At 40.9% G+C, this 22,033-nt stretch overlaps 1 protein-coding gene across 3 annotated transcripts in view; it reads left to right on the top strand.

Annotated features, from left to right (window-relative positions):
• The window catches only part of LOC113245852 (neurexin-1-beta), an 819,012-nt gene that overhangs the window by 400,597 nt on the left and 396,382 nt on the right, over positions 1-22,033 (top strand). Inside the window, exon 1 of one of the 3 annotated variants that reach the window (XM_044378172.3) lies at positions 9,482-10,102. The exons of 1 other annotated variant lie outside the window; for it this stretch is intronic. In XM_044378172.3, coding sequence (XP_044234107.1) covers positions 9,847-10,102 — 256 coding nt within the window. In that variant the 5' untranslated portion in view covers positions 9,482-9,846. Of the gene's footprint in view, positions 1-9,481; positions 10,103-22,033 lie in introns of those variants that run through there. One more of the 3 variants, XM_044378170.3, reaches the window with a different exon arrangement.

Below are 22,033 nucleotides of genomic sequence, written 5' to 3'. Positions count from 1 at the left end.
CTGTACCCCAAAGCAGCTAGGAACAATTCCACAGAGGTCTGCAGATCTACTAACACCTGTCAAGATAAACACACAGTTCTCTGGGGGAATCAGCTCAGCAATAGAACAGAGAAAATCTGAGCAAAGTAATTCTTTCATGAAAGAGAAAGAAGACCAAAAAAACCCCCCAAAAACAAACAAAAACCCCAAACCCACAACCAACCAATGATTAATGATTTTTTGAAATGCCTCGGAGGTCATATATTTCTCATACAAGTATAAAAAATATAATCTGTCTTTTAAGAATAAATGTTTGGGGACATATACTACTCATTTTGAAAGAACTATTCCAAGAGATTTGAACTCTGTGGAATGATCATGCAATGTGAATGGAGCCATTGAAAGTTTTCCTGACACGTGTAGCTTAATCTCTCATCTATCCCAGAACAAGTATATTAGATTATAAATTCTGCTATGGTGATATTATTTGAATGGTTATAGTTAAAATGGTGCCAGTATTTCCATTATAAAATCCTATTTTCAAGGATTTATAAGTTGCCTGTAAATGTTTGCTCTGCAATTCAGCTTGGCAGCAAGCATCTTTGCTTGGTGGTATTTTTTCCCTCCCTTTTACATATTATAAGAAAGAAAGACATCTGTTTATAGCATGAGTAGAAAATTTGACAACAAATTCCCTTATTCTTCAAAACCAATTTGTTTAGCATTCAAATCAGAGTTCAGCCTAAATTTCTTATATATTTTAGGCAATAAAAGAGCTAACTGAAAGCCTGTAAGGATAAATTGAAGATGATTTGTTTCCTTTGTCTGTTGGTTTTGGTTATTTTAAACTCCTAAACATGGAGATAGACTTAACCAGTTCCTTTGATACTTTATTCATTCAGCACAATAATAATATCCTTTTTTACATATCCCAGGTATTTTTTTTTTAGGTATTTGTGATAATCTATCTTGAGAAAGGAGCAAATAACTGGCAAAGTTTGGAAAAAGTTCCAACGGAGATATATGTGTTAAAATTTGACAGAAGAATGAATGAGATATTAAGAGAGAAAGGAAGGAGAAAAGATCATTTTTACTGAGGGAATAGCATGGGCAGTGGTAAAGTGGTAAAGTGAAAAAGTGTGCTGTGTGTTTTGGGAAAAGAAGAGTTCTGTGGCTGGAACCAAGGATGTTTGTAGCGGAGGTGACAGAAGTTGAGATAAAGACAATTAGAGGTAGTGTGGAGGCAAATTTTGAAGAGCTTAATATGCCATGTTAAAGAACTTGGACTTTACCTGGAAAACAGGTATTTGTAATGAGATAGTCATACTAACTTAACTGTAGTACTAATAACAAAAAAATCACTCTTGACAAAATGGGTAATCCAATACGTTTATCCTGAATTGAAAGGGATTAGATTATAGATCCCAAATAAACCTATTTAGAGATTCAATTCAAATGGCATGATTAAATTCCTTTCTGCAAACTAAAATGGTAGCATACATTCCAGAACATATATTCATAAAGATAGATGGAATTGGTTTATGTTCTAAGTGCTTGGGCATTCAGGGAATTGAACTCATCATATGTATATGATGTCTGGTTCTGGATTTGGATATCTATATTTGCTAGGGAATTGGAAATTATATGTCAGTTTTTATATCACCCTAACTTGCCTTATAGTTGTCTTGCCAAGTCTAGCTCCATTCTCAACCATCCCATGCTTCTTTCTTCTGCAGTGACGGATCTGCTTGACAGACTGCTGGTGAGTGCAGGCAGAGAGATTCTAGGTTGTCGGTTTGGGTCACTGATCTTTCCTGTAGCCCATGCTGGTCAGACGGGAGGCCTGATAAGACAGGACCTGAAAGGGACTTGTATTTTTGTTGTGTGTTTGTTTGTTTTATGGTAATGGACTATGTGGACAGCCAGTGTCAGGTTTTATATGGAAACAGACATTCTCATCATTTCTGATTTATTTCCCCATGTCATAAAAGAAAAGAATAATTGATTCAATAAATTAAGTAGGTAAGTAAATAAAAGTTAAAATTAAGTACATGCTAATACATATATATACTAGGTACCAGACACTAAGTACTTTACATCTGTCAATTCATTTAATCTTTGCAACAACCCTACAATTATCAAACCCCTTTACAAGTAAGAAAACTGAGTTTAAACAACCTTCATAAGGCCATGTGGCTAATAAGTTCATAGAGTCAGAATTGAATGCTAGTGTAGTGTCTGAGTTCCTGCCTCTAGCTTCTGGCCAGGCTAACCGAAGAAGGGCTCAAATACAAAAGATAAGATGGAAGAGAACTTTTTAGAATCAATTAATTCGTTATTTTTAAATTTTATTTATTTATTTATTTATTTATTTATTTATTTATTTATTTATTTTCTGAGCAGAGTAAAGGAAAGGTGTGAGATGAAGACATGTAGGGTTAGACGGTAGACATCTTGAAGTCTTTAAAGAATGCTTTCAAGAGGAGATCTGGGAGCAGCACTACTGTCTACGTTGAGTACACTGCTAAGAAGGCGACTTTATTGGTAAGGAGCTTAATTAGAAAACGTGCCCAGTGTTGGTTAATAAAACCTATGGCAAAGACTTAGACATTTAGATGGAGTGGTGGTTCTGAAAATCTGGTTCCCCTGGACCTGCAATATAAGCATTATCTGGACACTTGTTCAAAATGGAAATTGTCAGTACCTCTACATAGCAAGGGAATCAAAAAGGCAAAGCAATCTATGATGTAACAAATCCTTTTAGTGATTCTCCAGGACACTAAAGTTTGAGTACCACATAGACACAGAGACTAAGAGATTACTGGGGAGATGGCCAAACTGGACTATAGACTGAGTAGGGAAGAGTTTAAAATAGGGCTACATTAAGAATCACATTATAGGGGCATCTGGGTGGCTCAGTCAGTTAAGCAGCCAACTCTTGATTTCGGCTCAGGTCATGATCTCAGGGTCCTGAGATCAAGCCCTGCATCAGGCTCTGCACCCAACAGGGAGTCTGCTTGAGGATTCTCTCTCCCTCTCCTTCTCCCCCCATGCACTCTCTCTCTCTCTCTCTCTCTCTCTCTCAAATAAATAAATAAGTCTTAAAAAAATCACATTACAGGTCGTTGTCATTATTATGTTTATAGCACTGATCTAAAACATGTACATATGAACGAATGACAGTAACTTGTATTTAGTGCTTAATATACTTTAGAAACTGTTCCACTTCCATTACAAGAATCATTGTGTTATAATCATTTTACAGGTGAGGAAACTGGGGCAAGGGTCCATTAAAAGCAACATCAAATGAATAGTAATGATGAACTCAAACTCACAGTCTGGCAGTCAAGTCCCATGTTCTCCCACTGTGTTATGAATATATTCACATCACATAGCATGAACCTATGGAAGAGTGTGTCAGCAACACAAGTTGGCTGAAATAACTGTACAAACAATTATGATGACAGAGATTAAAAATGACATATGATTGGTTGATGCCCAAGGAACCCCCCCAACATTTAAAGATGCGGTTGCAGTGAATATATAACCCCACCTTAGTGCCTAGCCAGTAAATTTAGGTAGGATGTCATACATGAACTTTTTATTAAATAGGCCAAGAGAAAAGAGAGAGAGAGAGAGAGATCATAAAACACTTCCGCCCTAAACACAACTAACCTGGCTTGAATAAATCTAATCATGCTTTACAAATCAAATTGCACCTCCAGGCTTTAATTTAATTTGAGTGAGTTGGGTATCATGTTGGGCTCCCCTTCTCCCTCTCATTTGGTATGTCAATGTGGACGTTCTAGGTAATAGCTATCCTGACAGAATTCACCAATCTATATCTAGGACTGGATTATGTGTGGTGGGAGATTAAGGATAGGAAACAGTTCAGATAAGGAAACACGTCATAAATGAAACTGACTTTCCAGTGACATTATTACGTCTGTGGGCCTCCAGGGATGCTTTGAGCCCTGGCATATTTTTTTTTCTTGTTTTTGTCATTTGGTTGGTTGGTTGGTTGGTTGGTTGGTTTGGTTTGGTTTTACTCTCACCGCTCTTGCTCTCTATTCAGATCCTCTCTCAGAATGCCCACAGGGACCTGCACTAACCCAGAAAGGAAACAGTGTCAGAGGTTTGTCTCCACAGCTTCACAGATGATACCCTCTCCTGAGCCTTTACCTCTTTATTCTCTCTCAGTCCCAACTCAGAAATGTACACAGAAGGATATGTGGGGTCTTCTTGCCTTTTCATTGTGCTGACATTAGTAGAAATGCAAAATGCAAGACTGACACTCTTCTCATTTTTAATTTTTAAAAGATTGGTGCTGCCTGTGGGTTTTAATATACTTCCCCTCTGCTGCTTTTAGTGTCTACTTTTCTATTTAAAAAGCTTAATACTGAGCTGTAAGAATTTCCAATTAAGTTTAAGGAAAACAGGAAAACGTTGAAAGTGTCTGCCTGACAACCGTCCTGTTACTTGAGACAGAAGGGTTGATTTTTGAAATATGAAAAAATAATTTGAAATGACCTGTCCTTTTCCATTTCTCTGCACACCCCCCCTTCTACTCACTCTCTTCTCTCTCCTTCCATTTCCTTCCTTTGTTTTTCTCCCCTCAGCTTTCAGACCCATCTCCCATTTCTTAACACTGTCGTCCAATGTAGGCTACCTGACTTCTTGTTCATTACAAATGATCAGCTGTGAATGGGCCTAGGACAGTTTTCCATGCACAGCTATTAGGTTCTTTTGGTAGATCTCAGTAGCCACAGTGGTTAGAGGCAGGGGAGCATTTACCACTCTTCCAAGAGTCCCCAAAGTGTGGGCCATAGTGAATGTGAAATGCAAGCCAACTGCTGCTACAGCAGCGAACATTTATTAATAAGTAGGCGCAAAATCTTATAGCCTGTTCTGGAAGTGGATGAAGTTCCAGCTCTTGGCTCTCTTAGGGACATGAAAAATGTCTTACGAAAAGATTTTGCAAATAAGGCAGCGACCAGCTCATCATCTGTCAGAATTAGGATCTGATACGAATCAAAAGTAGCACCCACTTCCTATGGTTTTGTGATGATTAAATGAACGAATACATTTATAGCTCTCAGATTTGTGCCCGTTACAAATGTGTTAGTTCTTAGTACTACTATTATTGTGGCATCGCTCCTTATGGTAAAGGGTGAATGACCTCTTAGATTCACAAACTCTATTCAAGTAAAAGCAAAGCATGTCTGTAAAATATTTTGGCTAACCCACTGATCTCAAATGTTAACAATTTCACGAGAGAACCCATTCCTAACCTCCATTACACCAATTGACAAGCCATTTATTTCGCAAATAACCACCTTTTTTCAACACACGTTGTAATTAATGAGCAAAGCCACATCGTGATTGGAGATGATGATAGCCAAGGCTTCTAGATGCTACCTCTGGCTTCTGTGATTCTGGCTGAGGCATTGGAGCATGAATTCTGGATGAAGGCAGCTGACTCTCCTGGGACACAGAACACTAACACACATTTATATTACACTGTTTATGCTGAAATATTTAAGAGTAAATGACAGGCAGCCGAGCGCCATGTCTCCTCTAACCAGTTCCTAACTCAGCTGACAACAGTTTGTCAGGTGCTGCCTCAGTTTCCTTTAAATAATGCAGTTCCAGCCACAAGGACTGACGAGCTGAAGAGACATAAAAAGTAAGCACACGCTTTATCTGGTTCATCCAGATTAGGCAAAAGTTTGTTCACAAGACTTTTCTTCCCTTTTTCAACAGAGAATCCTCCTTATTCCACCAAATTACAACCATTTGTAACAAATGTCGCAGCATCAGTATTATAGCATTCACCCCAGAACCCCCTAGGTATCACAGAGGCGCCCTAGACACCTGCCTGAAAACTGCAGCTACAGTGTCTTCTTTCAAGGCAGCTGTAAATCTTTCCTCTTTAGCTCTGGAGATTCCAGTAAAACCGAGATTTGTAGCCTATCCTTTCCCTAACCCTACCTTTATCTCCCTAGGCCTGAGACAATATAAGGCAGGCAGGAGAGCCTCTTCTTCATTGAATGCTCTTGAATTCAGAATCTTCTATACTTTACTCCTATAGCTTTAGTTTATATAAATCACTCTCCAAAGTCCCAGCCCCATCCTTCTCTGTGTTTTTTAAGAGAGTAACAAATACAGTAAATCCTCATTATCCACAGATATGAATTCACATCTTCACTAAAATTTGTAACTCCCAAATCAATAATAGTGGCACTAGGGTGGTCATTAACAGACAGGCACAGAGTGGCAAGAAATTTCAGGCCCTAACACCCAGCTCCCAGCAGAGGCCAAACAAGGCAACACTCCACCGCCTTCTTGTGTCAGCTCTCATGCTATAAACAAGTCCTCTTTTTGTGTTCTGTTCAGTGACATGTTTTCCACCTATTTGTGTTTTTTGTTGGTTTTGGTTTTGGTGATTTTGCTGCTTAAAATGGCCCTTTAACATAGTGCTAAAGTTCTGTCTAATGTTCCCAAGCATAAGAAGGCTGTAGTATGCCTTTCAGAGAAAGTAGGTATGTTACCTAAGCCTAACTCAGACTTGAATTATAGTGAGGTTGATGATGAGTTCAGTGTTAGTGAGACCCCAAATATATTAAATAAGGTGTCTTTAAACAGAAAAAAACACGTAAAACAAAGTTACATATTAACCGGTTGATGAAAGTGTTGTGACTGGAGGTTCGTGGGAACCAACGCCTAGGAGCAATGGTTCAGTGTTCCCTAATTCATTGTCCAGTAGTGACTTTATAGACCATAACTACAATGAATAATGAGACTCGACTGTATGCACCAAGAGGCTAACTTACATTTCACATATGCCTAGCACTTGAGGGAGTACAAATGAAGACTTGACTCCTCTCCCCTTCAGGAATCTACCATCTGGTTGGAGAGGCAAGGACAGATCAACATCATATACAAGGGTATTGGAGAACAATGCAGTGCTCTACATTTCCAGTCAATGGAAAGGAACTGAAGAACTGTACCCGCTAACCAGCTTGAATATGTTAGACCCATATGGAAGGAGAGACATAATGCCTCAACTGTGGGAGCATTTGATATATTTTAAAGTACTCTCACATTAAATATTGCATTATAGCCTTCCTGCCCTCTGGGATTGTTAAGAAAGATAGGAACATGACTATTTTATAAAGGAAGCCACGGAGCCTCAGGGAGAGGCTAAGTGACTAATGTGACATAACCAGTAAATGGCAGGGCCGAGAATGTAGCCCAGGTTTCCTACCTCCTAATCCAGTGCTCTGTCCGTATTGACACTGTAAGATGTCACAATCAGAATATTACCTAGAATCGTAAAACCGTACTGTTGGGATGATTTTCCTCTTCTTTTTGTTTTGAAGCTTACTTGATGTATTAAAAATGAATATGCACACCCCTTGGCTAATGAATCAAAGTACACTTGCTAAAAAAATAACAAAATGAAGAGGAAATGGCCTGGGGATATGGGTGGGAACAGAACACAGTGGAAGGTGCTGAATTTGGGTTCTGTTGCTCTTTGAACAGCTGTGGGAAGTTGGGAGACATGGTGTATTTAAGTAGATAAAAACACATTCTCTAGCATGGCTAAGCCATGTCAATTCAGTGAACTACTGAAGAATTACTGTTCTTTAGTAGAATCACATAAGCTTGACAGGAACGCGAGATGCTGGATTGCTACAGATTTGATTTGTTGGCCCCTGGATAGTGGTTACACAGTGACCACCGGAGTCCCAGGGTGACTCTGAATGAAGTAGGATGCAATATACAGTCTAAATGACCACTTCCATGAGTGGCTGATGTGAGTCAAATCCTCCTAGTATTACTTTTTTTTGCCCCCAATACATGACTTTGTATGTGTTGATCTAAGGGATTATATAGACAGTGAGGAGCCTGGCAGAAGTAGTGCTTTATCAGAGTTGTTTTCCTCTGTTTTTAAATAGAAATAAAGACAAAAAATGTTGAGCCACTCGACATGTCATAGTTTTTTATCATCTTTTGGGTACCAGGAAAGTATTTCAGTCATAGTCCTGAATCATATCTGCTAGCCTCCAGTGACTATGGTCCTCCTTGCCAACTCCACTTGCCGTCCTAGATTTTTACTCTTAGGTGTGTGTTGGCTTTGCTGGTCTCTCATCTAGGACATGCAGCTTTCAGTTAAAGATGCGGCATTTCACCCACAGGATATAAATGTCCTCTCTTCCTTGGAGGCATTAGATTTAGAAATATTTGTTTCCTATTGCTATGTTCCTTATAAGAAAGGGTGACAGAAAGGCAGAACTCCACCCTTTCAAAACACCATCACAGCTGGGCTTTAGGGATCTTGGGGTGCCTAAATATCCCCCAAATGTTTGAAGTACAAGCAATCTCATTCACACTGTTTCTTTCTGCTTTCCTCCTCTTTACCACCTGTCTCCTTCCTCTCTTTCATTCTTTTTCTGTCTCTTCCTTGGCTGCCAAATTCACTCAGTTTTTTTTTCCCCCTCCTCCTCCTGTGTTTTGGTTCCCTGCACTTCCACTGCCTTATATGAGATCTGGTATTGTAGTGGGAACGAGGACTCTTTGTTACGAGTAATATGTGTAATTAACAGATCACCAAAACTGATACTTGAGAGATGGTGTCAAACCACATTTAGCAGATTGGGTTTGAACACCTGGCAGAACAAGTTTGGTCCAATAAAAAGAGCCGAATTCTTTCCCTTTTAAGAGCTCTCAAGACACTGGTTACATCTAAACCGTAGGGGTAGGGGAAGGGTGCCATTTGCCGTTGTAATTCAGACGGAGGGATCACCTGGCAGAGGAGGGAGAGTTGCTTTTTAGGTGTTCCCCGCATCGCCGTACACGTGTCCCTTTGATGTGTGGAGAATGCATGAGAGAGGCAAAGCAGGGCGATTTCTGTGGGAAGCTAGACCAGCCTCCCTCGTTACATAGGCTCGTCCTCTGCATTGCATCCGAGCTTCCGTGATTTGCTGTTTGGAGACTGCAGATTTGCATAGAGCCCCTCGCTTCGCCAGCGTGTGTGGTTTTTCTTTTCTTTTCTTTTCTCTTTTTTCTTTTTCTTTTCTTCTCCCCCCTCCGCCCTCCTTCGTCTGCTTCTTCTTTTCCTCAGCTCCCTTTCCCCTGTTCGATCCCCGCTTCCTTCATAAGGGTGCACTCTTCCCTCTGAACCCCTCGCCGGGCGTAAGTGTCAGGAGGCGGCGGACGCGGAGATTGCCTCGGGAGCAGGCGATGCGCGCCGCTGCTCCGCGCGCTGCCCGGGGGAGGCTGGCGCGATCCGGCGAGCCGGCCGGGGCTGAATGGAGGGAAGGGGTGCCTCGATTCCATGGGGTCTGCTTCTCCCTTGAAAGGAGGTTGGGCCGGCGAAGTGGCCTCCCCAGTCCCCACACACAATGCTAAATGGATTTACCTAGTGGATTCGCGGTGGATGGCTGTCATGTAGAAGTGAGGACCCTCCGGGAGGAGCTTTAAACAATTTCCCCGCTCCCCACCCCCCGGCACGCACTCTCGCCCGAAACTCTTTGGGAGTATCTCTCGAGAACCTGGAGCCCTGGAAATCTGGGAGCAGCCGCTCGCTCCGCGCTCGCTGTTCCCCGGGGCTGCCTTCCCGGACAAGCCCCCCATCAGCTGCATTTGCCTCGGCTATGTTTCGGATTCTTTGGGGTGCAAGGCACGGCGGACTCCAGGACCCCGAGAAGACTGTCCGAAGGAGGGAGAGGATGGGTGCCCTGGCGCGGTGAGGTGGCCGGCCCCTCAGCCCACCCGGAGCCGCCCGCTCCCCGGCGCCCTCTCCCCTCCCCGCGCCCCAAACTTTGCCTCCCGCGGCGGCTGCCCCTCGGCGGGCGCCCCGCCATGTACCAGAGGATGCTCCGGTGCGGCGCCGAGCTGGGCTCGCCCGGGGGCGGCGGTGGCGGCGGCGGCGGCGGCGCAGGGGGGCGCCTGGCCCTGCTCTGGATAGTCCCGCTCACCCTCAGCGGCCTCCTAGGAGTGGCATGGGGGGCGTCCAGTTTGGGAGCGCACCACATCCACCATTTCCATGGCAGCAGCAAGCATCATTCTGTGCCTATTGCAATCTACAGATCACCGGCATCCTTGCGAGGCGGACACGGTGGGTCTGAGGTGCCAAGTTCTCGCGGGTTACTCCCTCTCTCCCTTTCAACCCTGCGCTCGCTTCTCGGCCCCTAAGGCTCAGAGAAATGGGAGCGCGAGGAAGGGAGGTGCATTTGGGTGTGTTTGGTGGGAGCCACTTATCTCTTTGAAGACAATAGAAAGGGGCTGGGGGAAGGCGTCGCGGGTGTTTGTGGTGAGGGGTGGGAGGGGCGTTTCTTGTCGGGGTGCCGGGAGAAAAGATGTGGGCGCCTATTAAAGGACCATCCCTGGCCGGGCGCCTGGGCCCCGCGGGAAGGGGGCGTTACTAGCCAGAAGGTCACTCGGTGTGGCCGGATGGGGCGCCGCGCGCAGCCGAGGGACCTGAGCGCCACAGAGAGGAGGGCTCTGCAGAACCTTTTGTCTGTGCTGTGTGTGCTGCCCCACCTCCTGCCCATTTTCCCAGGCCTGGGGGAGGGAGAGGTTCCAGCTTGCACATTCCTTCAAAGTGTGCCCAGACCGCAGTGACAGTGAAGCGGTTGGTCCCAGGACTCACTCAGCACGCTGCCAATTGCTTTTGCCCCCACCTCTTCCCTTAATTGGAGAAGGTAGGAGAGTCACCGAGGCACCCTCTCCAGTGTCCGCCAGCCCCTTGCCAGGCTCGGAGAGGACCTTTGAGCACCATCGCCTTTACTCCACCACCCCAAAACAAATACACTTCTCTTTCTTGGTGATTGGACTGAGTTGTTTTTTAAACAGAGCAGAGAATGGTTTGGCTACCCAGACCCATCTCCCCACAGATCTTGTCTGAAGGTTTTTGGGATGAGGGAGGTCCTGATTCCTTCTTACTCAAGAGTTTAGTGCTTCCCAGAGAGGACAGGTGGGTCAGTGCCAGCTGATCTAAGCCAGGAGGTCTGCCTGGAGGAGAAGTTAGAGTAGAGAGAAACTATTCTGACCCCAGGTTCCCTTGTCAAGAGCAGAGTGTAGAGAAGAGCCTTGGTTGGTAGGTTTCTTCTCCAGAGCAGCCAGCAATGTAAGGCCAGGTTCCTCTCATCTTCAGATAAGTGCCTATTTCAGATTCCCCGAATGGCCAATAAATAAACATTGAACTGTTTTTGTGAGTCTTTCCCACTACCAGTGTTTCTTCTGTCCCAGAGTCAAGTCTGCTACTTGAAAAGGCAGGGTGAAAGTTGTGGAGACTTAAATCCCTTATGGCCCTTTCCCTGCAGGTCCCCTTCCTCTTTCAGACTTGGTTCAGCTTTACATCCTTTACCCCTCTCTTTAGGTAAATATTCTCCCCAGAGCAGCCGCTGCTCATACTAGGATGGCCCTCTTCCCCAGGGCCAGGCTTCCTACCTGGAAACAATCCTGGTTAGATAGGAGAAGCTATAGCTTAGCCTAACCGAAGAGAGAACAAATCCTCCTGACACTTCCTCTTTAGGAGTGGCTTAGAGACACACCTCGATGTGAGTCCTAGGAATCCCTTCCCCTCCTTCGCTCAGGCCCCTCTCCGGAATTTTCTCTAGTTCAGAGTGGCTAGGCTAGAGAGGAGAGATGCCCCACACCTGGGCTTCCCCTTAGCTGAGAAGAAGGGAGAGGCCCGATCCCTCTGTAACCACAAGGAGTTTCTGCTGTTCTCACCACTTGCTCACAGTATTCCAGGACCTTGGTGCTCCTTTGACCTGGGTGCCGTTCTCACCCACTGCCCTGCCTTTGTGCAAAATTGTGTGAGTCCCGGGGGAGGAAAGCAAGTCAGGGTGCAGGAGGGGCAGACAGAGCGTGGGTGGGTGAGGTGAGCCAGACAGGGGTATGCGAGGGAGGTGGGGCGTCTAATTGTACCAGTGGGAAGTGCTTGGCTAATCATCTCATATGCATATTAACTTCTCCTTTTCTGTGGCTCTGCATCTCCTGAGGGCTGAGGCAGCTAAATGGGGGGCGCCCTGGGGAAACAGAGAGAGGAGAACACCGAGGGGCCCTGCCGCAGAGCCGGCACTCCTTTCCCCTTCCCACTGCAGCTCCTGCCCCAGTCAGGCGCCGTCTGCTGGTCTTCACAAACATTTCTTTCCCTCCGGAATACAGTGATTGTCTCTGTATGTGAATGAAAAACTAGGCACATCTATCATTGAAAAAAAGGAAAGGATAGAAGATAGTGGAGAAAATTGTATGTGAGCAGTGATTGGTATTATTCTTTGGGGTCAGAGAACTTTCTCTTTCCTTTGAAGGTTGTGTTGTATGGTCATATTTGTTTTTGAAACTCCCCACCTTCCTTGAACATACTTCTGGAGGAAGATTTCTGATTCCTTTTTTTTTTTTTTTAAATCAGAGTAACAAACTTACCTGTCAGTAGCCAGCCTCCGCCAAATAAAAGCTGGCATGAATCTTTCATACTTCATCCCTTTCCTTCCTTGAACAGAGGGAATTAACTCTGGCTAGAGAACAATCAAGGAACATTACGGATGAAATAAGCCTCTGGGAGGGGGGATGGAGGGATGTAGGTGGGAATGCAGAGGGGCTGAGAGCAGGGCAGGCAGGGTGGTGGCTTAAAAGAAACCTAGTAAGAAATGGGTGATGTTGAATTTGTTGGGTAAGTAAATTGCCTGAAATTTCGGCTAATTAGGCTAAGGACCCACAAGGAAATAATCTTTGAGCCTAACAGACGAGGGTGAAGGGGAAGAGCAAAGGTGAATGACAATACGATAAATCCCTAGCTAAAAATGAAGGCAGGTGTAAATGAGGTTTAGTTCAAAATTTGAGACTCCTGAAAACATACATATGTTGATGAACAGATGAGCCAGCCTGGTTTTTTGTATTAGAATTTCTTGGAATCATAACCTTTTTTTTCTCATAATGGGGAAGGAGTGTAAATGCTTGAATGTGTAAAAGAAAAATCATGTATGGTGTATTTTAGGGAATAAAATCGAGCCTACCCTCTGTGTTTTGAAAACTGCTGGGTTGACTATCCAGGTTCATTCTTCTTCATTTTCTCATCTTGCCATGCTTCATTTGCACTATTATGAGGTGTCACTTACAAGGATTGCAGGGTGCTGAAAGCGCTCGTGGCTACCCTGAGCATCTTTGTGCAAGCTGACCCAGTTGCAGAGATTATGATGAGGATTTTTTTTAAATGCATATGAAAAGCAGGTTTTGAGATCAACGCAGAATCCATTTTATTTTGCACGTACTTAAAAATGTAAGTGATGAGAACACCTCCATAAAAAATTATATTTTTATTTAAAAAACCAGAGAATTGTATGACTGTAAGTGATGAAAAGCAAGCCTGCTTATAATTAAGAATGCTACTTAAATCCAGCAAGAGTTCAGAATAGACTAGTGTGTTCAGTTAGTATTTCTTCAGCAAAGTGCTGTATGTGCCAAGCATAGAATGATGTCAGTGCCGTGCTCGGGTTCCCATCTCTTCTCCTGGTTTTCCTAAGAACCTCTACATACTTTCAGAAATTAGTTTAGAGCCTCTCAGTAGTTTCAGGAGATAAAGGAAGGAGAAAGCCATCGTATAACTGAGCACACCGGGGCTAGCCATTCTCCTCCCACAAATATGAGCTCCGGAAATTATACTGTCATGATTAGCTTATAATATTAAAGGGCAAAAGGGCTTTCCCAGAAGGGAATGTTAACAGATTTTGAAAGTGTGGTTTGTAATTGAAGCAGCCCAATGCTGTTATATAAGAATAATAATTATATCTTGAATTTATAACATTTCTCTTTCTGGGGCACTTCTGTACATAAACTAACTTCTAAGAGGAGCTGTTGGTTTTGGAGGGAGTTAGAATAACATTTTCCTGGTAAGGCTACTGAGGCATATCATAGGTGCACCGAAAAATGAAGCCAAATCTCTGATAAAGTCAAAGAGGAGTTAGAATCAAGGTTTCATGGCCCAAAGCCCAGAGCAGCTGAAATGGTCCACCATGTGCGTTAGTGGTTGATCTCTTGGAGAAGAAATCATTACAAGGACCAAAGCCTAGCATTTTGCTTGCAACATGTATTAACAATAATGAATACTGTAAGAGAGGCTGGTGGCCACCTCACTGATGTCCCACTGCTCACTTCATTGATTCTGCTGAGGAGGGTTTTGTTTTTCTTTCGTTTTTCTGAGACATAAGTTGCTGTATGATACAGCGATCCCTTTGCTCCTTTGTCTAGGAACCAAGAGAGTTAGCAAAACCTTTTGCAATATACTTAGTGTTGAAGAAAAATTTAGCCTTGCTGGTAATTAATTCATATGTGTGACCCAGAACGTTTTTGGCTGTGAGTATTCAGCTGAAATAGACATTTCTACCCCATACCTCTTTCTTACATTGGCTTCTTGAACAAAAATATGCATCACTGCAATGCTATTTTAGATAAGATGGTCGGCTAATATTTCTAGAAGTTTTGAATCAATCATGGGCCAAGTAGTCCAAGACTCTCAGCTAATTTTTGGTCGCCTCCATCTCTAATATATTTATTTTTTTAGATTGTCCATCCGTTCTTGAAGAAAGTATGTAGTATATGTGTGTTTCTGTGTCCGTGCATCAGATACTATGGAAGGCCAGATAATAATCGGGATAATGGGAATAAAGGTAAGAGGAGCAAGTTCCCCAAGGCAGGACCATCAGAACGTTTGCAATCCAGTTCTAAAAATCCAAGCTATTGTTAGAAAGGAGTTAATCTTTAGGCAAAGAAACAAAACTTGTTCTGTAAAAACAAGTAGTCTCTGAGCATAAATGCAAAAAACAGGTTTATGTGTGTGTAGCAGTTATCTGGGACTCAACATGAAATGATCTGATAAAAACATCAAGATAGCGGATTTTATCTACATTATGTTATATTGTCCCTTAATATTAATGTTCTAGAAAGAGCTCCTTGCACAATTGCTTTTCACTGAGTTGCATTTATTTCTTCTAACAAAACATAAAATCTTTTATTTTTTAAATAGAGATAAGTCCAGTTTTACAAATGTATTTAAGACAGGGACTTCATTAACTTAAATTCAGACTACTATAAAAACAATTGGGGCAACTTGGTCTGGTGAAGATAATTCACAGATGCATATCTATGTGAAAATTTGGCCACTGCCACTTATTAGCAGTATATAAGTTTACTAAACTACTTATCCTCACTAAAACTGTTTCCTCAATCCATAAAATGAAAATATGAGTTGTATCTTAGTGAAGAATAAATGAGACCATGGATTTGATGAGAGCCCAGACTATAATAGGGCCCAAATAAATGTTTATTTAAAAAAAATTAGACATTTAGTTTGTTTACACATCTTGGCTATTTTGAGGAGTGCTCCAATGAACATAGGAATGTGAATATCTCTTCAGAATCCTGATTTTAGATCTTCCAGATAAATGTAAAGAAGTGGGATTGCTGGATCTTATGGTAGTTTTTTGGTTGTTGTTGCTTTGTTGTGTGCTTGTGTGTATAGGTGTGTTCTTCTTTTAAAGAAATTCTGTTTTTCATAATGGCTGCACCATTTTGCATTCCTACCAACAGTATACGGGGTTCCAGTTTCCCCATATCCTCGTCAAAATTTGTCGTCTTTTTGATAATAGCCATCTGAAAAGGTATAAGGTGATCTCTCATTGTGGTTTTGATGGAATGGATTAAGAAAACGTAGTACACGCAGATAATGGAATATTATTCAACCTTAAAAAGAAGACTATGCTTCTGCAGTATATCATGGGTGAACCTTGAGGACATTATGCTGAGTGAAATAAGCCAGTCACAGAAAGACAAATGCTCCCCTTATATTAGAGGTATCTAAAACAGTCAAACTCATAGAATGAGGGAAGGGAATGGTGGTTGCCAGGAGCTGGGGACAAGAGGAAGTGGGGAGTCACTCATCAGCAGGCATAAGGTTTCAATTGTACACAAGATGAGTAAGATCCCACGTATCTGCCGTACAGCCTTGTGTTTAGAGTGACAATACTGTATTGCACACTTAAACATTTGTGAAGCAGGTAGGTCTCATGATAAGTGTTCTTACCATTTACAATCAAATTTTTAAAAAATTAGAAGAGCTTTCAGAGAGAAGACACATGAGGTGGAAAAAACAGACTTGAAACCAGGAGACTTGGGTTCTAGTTCTGATTCAGCTGGTTATGCTGTTCATCCTCAGAGACAGCTGTCGGTGCCTCATTTTACACACACCCCATGTCTCTTCTAAATGAAAGACACAATCGGTTTTCTGATGTGCTATGACCTTAATGATAATGTCGAACATGGCTTTTTATATTGTTTTGTCATTCATATGTATAATGTTTTAATTGGACTAAGATTAGTTCCAACTTTCAGTTCTAAGTTTCCTTTGATAAAAAGAATCTCTTAAAATCCTCATACTCCTGTTGTCTTTTCCCAGAGGCTTATTGATTCTAAACATACTGTAACTGTAACTGGAGATATTTTTGCAAAGATTGTATTTAGGTCCCTTAAGCCATCTAGTTGTCCTCCTCATTACTTAGAGGTGGCTTACTTAGGTTCACAGGAACCATGGGGCGGTGGGTGGGCAGGCTCAGGTACTTGCCTAAGACTTGCCACTCACCTGAGGTCCTAAGGAGTATGTCTTAGAGAAGCACCTGCTTCCTTTGCTTGGGCTTTTTGTCCAGTTCTTTTGGGTCTGTGTGGGCTGTAGAATATCTTCCTGCACAGAAATTGGTAATAGCCTTTTAAATATTCCTTTCTCTCACAAAATGCAAGATTTTTTTCAGCGTTGATCATATAACAATGAATTCCCTCAAGCTTTAGACAGAAACTTAGTAAAAACAGCTATATTTTAAGTATATATTTCCACAGAGCCCTCATGTAAAGTGTCTCATTTAATCATCATCATAACCCTGGCAGGGCTTATGATCACAATTTTGCTGACAGGGAAACAGATTTAGAGAGGCAATGATTCTGCCAGGGTCACTTAATTAATAAGTATCCGCAGTACTTTTGCTTTTCCAGTACAATATGATAAGAGGCAAGGGTTTTTTGGTTTTTTTTTGTTTTTTTTTTAATACTGCACTTAAATTTAGAAGACCTGAATTTTGTCCCAGTATCGTCATTTTCCAATTCACTTCTCAAAAAAAAAAAAAAAAAAAAGTTTCTTCATTAAGAATAAAATTGGCCAAGGAAAGGTAGCTAACCAATACAGTTATTAAGAATTGTAAGTGACTATGTATGTGAAATTTGTATCTCCATTCTAGTGGAATATATTTTAATTAATACTACATTTATATGTTTAGCTAAAAATAGGTAGTATGATGGGTATGGATTAATAAATAAGGGGCATTTTCAAATTCAACTTAAAGCATTATACTCAGGCAGTGATAAATAACAGTATTAATTAAGTAATGACAATTATAATAAAATATATTATGACTAAAGGATGATTCCTAAGCAGACTTTGTGTTAAACACCAAGTATACAGGCAGATAAGAAGAAACTGCTGTGTCTGTCATTTTTGTGAACTTGGTATCTGCGGGATTTTTGCATTGGAACTGACGTAGTGGAGAAAGGTATTTCTCCAGTGTGCTTCCAAGATACATGGTTATATACATATTAATTTTACATGAAGCTTGTATGAATCTGGTAACCGTGTGTGCGTGTGTGTGCGTGTGTGTGTGTGTGTGTGTGTGAGAGAGAGAGAGAGAGAAAGTATTACACCCCTTTTAGTAATGGGATCTCCGGTTTAAATGTATTATGTAATGTGACCCACATTATGGACTTTGTTATATGTTCATGTAGTTTTTTTTCCATATAACTATACTGGTGAGAAAAAGTATTATGAAATACCTCTGAATTAGCAACTAGAAATAAGACATGTAGGGGCGCCTGGGTGGCACAGTGGTTAAGCATCTGCCTTCGGCTCAGGGCGTGATCCCGGCGTTATGGGATCGAACCCCACATCAGGCTCCTCCGCTATGAGCCTGCTTCTTCCTCTCCCACTCCCCCTGCTTGTGTTCTCTCTCTCGCTGGCTGTCTCTATCTCTGTCGAATAAATAAATAAAATCTTTAAAAAAAAAAAAAAGAAATAAGACGTGTAAGTAAATGGTAAAGAAGTGATTTTTAATGTGTGGTAAAATACAAGGCAGTGACATTTACTGACTTGGATGTCGGTTCTGCACAGTTATTTTGATTATGTGAGTTGCCATTGGACTAACATTGGTACATGTAATTATTTATGTGATTCAGCCTGTCTTGGCTATTAGTTACCATCTGGTCATCATGGCATATTTTTCTAGATGACTACAGGATTCAGGGCTGCTAAACAGAAGTGGTATTTTTGATGCTTCATAGAACTGAGATGATTTTGGATTCTGAAATGTCTAATTTTACTTTAAGGTTGAATTATCTAAAGGGTGGATAAAGCATAAAGCATATCACTCTGAGTGATTGTGATGCTGTTCTAAAAAAAATACTCTCAGGGCAAATAGGGAAGTTCAGTGTCATAGAATTCCAGGAGTATCCACGTAGCACTTTTATTTGGGTACGCAGCAGGATGTTTAAAGAAGTGTGTAGCTTTCCTAATGAACTACCTTTTCCGATTTTTTAACATCTTGCTTTTGTTAATCTGATAAATGCTCTAGTTTGTATCTATGCCCTTGTATATGTCATTACCTTTTCATTATCATGTACTACAATCTGGCATAGAGTAATAGTACTGGAGCATGACGAGTTTAAATACCACGAAACTTTTGCCTAGAAGGTGTATTATAGAAATTTCACATTGACTTCCAAGAGTCTTGCCATGTTGGGCTAGTCATGCTTAACATACTCATTGAAAATTGATCATTTTCTGCATTACCCCTTTCCAAAGTTGAAGTAATGAAACTTTCCTCAACACTCTAGACTTAACTTCCTTGAAGTGTACTTTTAACATTTTCAAAATTGCAATACACTGTATCAATCATTTTCCTTGGCTACTGTCAGAGTGGTAACGTATGCTGGAGTAAGAAGAACAATAAATATATCTCTGTCAGCACAGTGGCTAATTGGACATGCTGTTATATATGCAAATAATGTATTTGGTTTCTCCATTTATTCTTCTCCTTGGTACTTGTCCTAAATGTGATAATAGAAGTTTTGATTCTGCAATGGACAACTTAAACCGTAATCAAAAGTAGAATGATGCTGATGGATTTCTGATAAACATCTTTTTACAAAAGCCTATGTTTTTGTATATGCACAAGGTATCGATTGTCTGGGTGCCTTTGTAATGATTGAAATATATGATAGTAGTCTATTTGTACTTGCCAGTAATAAAAACTTTGCCTCAGTAATCTTTTAAACATAAAACTTTGCTTTTACTTTTTAATAAAACAATTTTAATTATCTTTACAAGAGAAATTAACTCAGCTCTTGCCTTATAGTAAGGAAGTGACTTAAATACTGTTTAGGTATTTCACTGTTTCTTATTCCATCCCAATAAAAAGACTATGCAGAGGAAGAACTAGGACTATGAAAGTGGTAGTAAATGGCCAATTACGTCATTTACTTATTGACGAATCACTTAGTGCCTGTTATACATCAGGTGCTGTTCTAATCCCTTAACAAAAGAGCAACTCATTTAATCCTCAGCACTTGTGCAGTAGGTTATATCAATCTCCCATTCTACACAGAAAGATATTAAAGCACACCCAGGTTAAGAAACGACAAGTTTATAAAAGCTAAATTTCTGGGGCCTGGAATTAAACCCAATCAGGCTCACTCGGAAGCCCATGCTCTTAACCCCTACTTTTTGCTCCAAACAAATGTAATTTGTCTTGACTGAGCATTTTGTTTTCTCCTCCAGCTCTTATCACCAGCAGTACATAGGGGACCAACCAAGGATGACTATCTGGATTTACTTTGTTTAATTTCCAGTTAGTCATTCGCTGAAGGTTTAGACCCTCATCCTTATTTTCCAATTTGTTTTTAAGCAACGTGTTTTTTAACTACACGTGGCGTCAAGAGGCTTCTTTGCGCCTCCCTTCCTCATCACTTTATTCGTTTTGACTAACTTATTAATCTCAGAATCCACCACCGCATCAAGAGTAAAGGAGTGATTGATTTAAGATGCTTATTAATGTTTATTAACTTCTTTCATTCTAGTTGGCAAATACATTCCCCACCAAATTGATAGATCTGCTGTGATAATAGAGTACTTTGCGAGTGCAGCCATGATTTACAATTAAAAATGAACAGTTGCATTTTATCTGATTATGTGATTATAGTCTTATGAGATGAAAAGAATCCTTCTATAAATGGTTAAAAAAATTGTATAGTTTTAAAGGCAGGGTATAGAGAAAAGACTGACAATTAATGAACTACTTTGAGTATTTATCCTGATTTTAATTATGGTTTCTTAAATATGAAATCTTGAATATTTTAAAAATCAAATTGTGTTGGTTATATATGCATGGTATTATATGACTACATAAAAAATTTAAGCATTATTTCTACTCATTTCTAATTAGGCTGTAAGTTGGGCCATCATTCAGAAAAGGTGGTAAATTTGCTTTGAAGTTTGAGTCTCTTAGCTGCATTTTTCTTAAAGATTTTTTTGTTTGTTTATGTTAACACCCCAGAAATTCTGGGAATTCTGTAGCAAGAGAAAGGATTACTCTTTTGGGTCTCCTTGTATCCACTGACTTTGGGCAAGTTTCTAAACCTTTCTATGCCTCAAGAGTAAAATTTTACTCCTCAAGAGTAAAGTAAAGCCTATAATCTCTACTCTGTAGTGTTGTTGTGAAGACGACTTTATGTAATCATCTGGCACAGGGTCTGATAAATTGTGGCTGCTTTTCAGCTAGTAGATTAACCTTTCTCCAACAGTGGGTCTTCTTGGCTCTGGACTCCATTAAGGAAAAATCCAGGAAGGGTTGAATTTAGTTATAAACATGACTATCCTCAGAGTCTTTTAAAATTGATTGTCTTCTCATCATGCCAGAGTGACTTGCGGGATTACTTACATAAAGACAAGGGGTTGAAATCGAGATCCTTTCCTGGTATTTGATTCATCCAAGAAAGGATAGCACAGATATTAACAAGAGGATACTATACATAAACCCAACAGTTTTTATGCCCTCTTTCCCTTTGGGAGTTAAACCAGGACACCTGTATCAGGGCTAAACCATAAAGGCTATTGGTGCATCTTAGTGTGGGACTTTTGTTTTCTTTAGAAGTTTCTTTTTGAATTTAGATTGGGACTCCTTAAATTTGGGTAGCAGAGGAGACAGCATTGATGAGGAGAAACTTCGGAAAATGATTCTATGTGTTGTGTTTTGTTTTGTTTTGTTTGTTTGTTTTGCCTAATCAGCCTCTGGAAATGTCAGCAAATGCAAAGCCAGCTTTACCTGGCTATATTACAACTGAAAGAGATTTCGGTAAGAGAAACAGCATTTCCTGGCCCAGAATCGCTATGTCACTTCTTTTAGACTGTGGCCACTTTGCTTATACAATAGCCAAATGCTGAGAGAATAGCATTTAAACAGAGCATAAGCATTTGAGAATACTAAATCAAATGCAAATGCCCAGCAACCGTAATTTAATCACCTATTTTGAAAGATAGCTAGCCAATTTCCTAAAATAAATGAATGTTTTAACAGGAACTTAATATCCATGCTTGATTTTTTTTTTTTTATCCTTTCTAAAAAGAGGCTATCTTAGGGAGTGTGTAGTAGGCAAAATTTCATGATAGTTGGAAGCAAATTTATTTCAGGCATGTGATCACCTGAGATGATGCAGACTTTGAGATCGAATCGCTTCACTGGAGTGACCCATTACTTCCACACCCCAAAGTGTGAAGAGACAGAGGTGGTATCAATAGATAGTAACTGAGGATTTCAGTCCAAGCAAGATGTGTTTAAGATAAGTGATTGATAAGATTAAAGTTGTCTTTGTTGCGCCTCCCCCAAGGTTTTCTTATTGTGGTATGTGAGTGCCACCAACAAGTTTAATCTCCAAAACCAGGTAGCTTGAATTTTCC

The sequence above is a fragment of the Ursus arctos genome, unplaced genomic scaffold (assembly GCF_023065955.2).
Source record: "Ursus arctos isolate Adak ecotype North America unplaced genomic scaffold, UrsArc2.0 scaffold_8, whole genome shotgun sequence".
Classification (NCBI taxonomy): domain Eukaryota; kingdom Metazoa; phylum Chordata; class Mammalia; order Carnivora; family Ursidae; genus Ursus; species Ursus arctos.
This window is presented reverse-complemented; position numbering and strand designations above follow the sequence as displayed.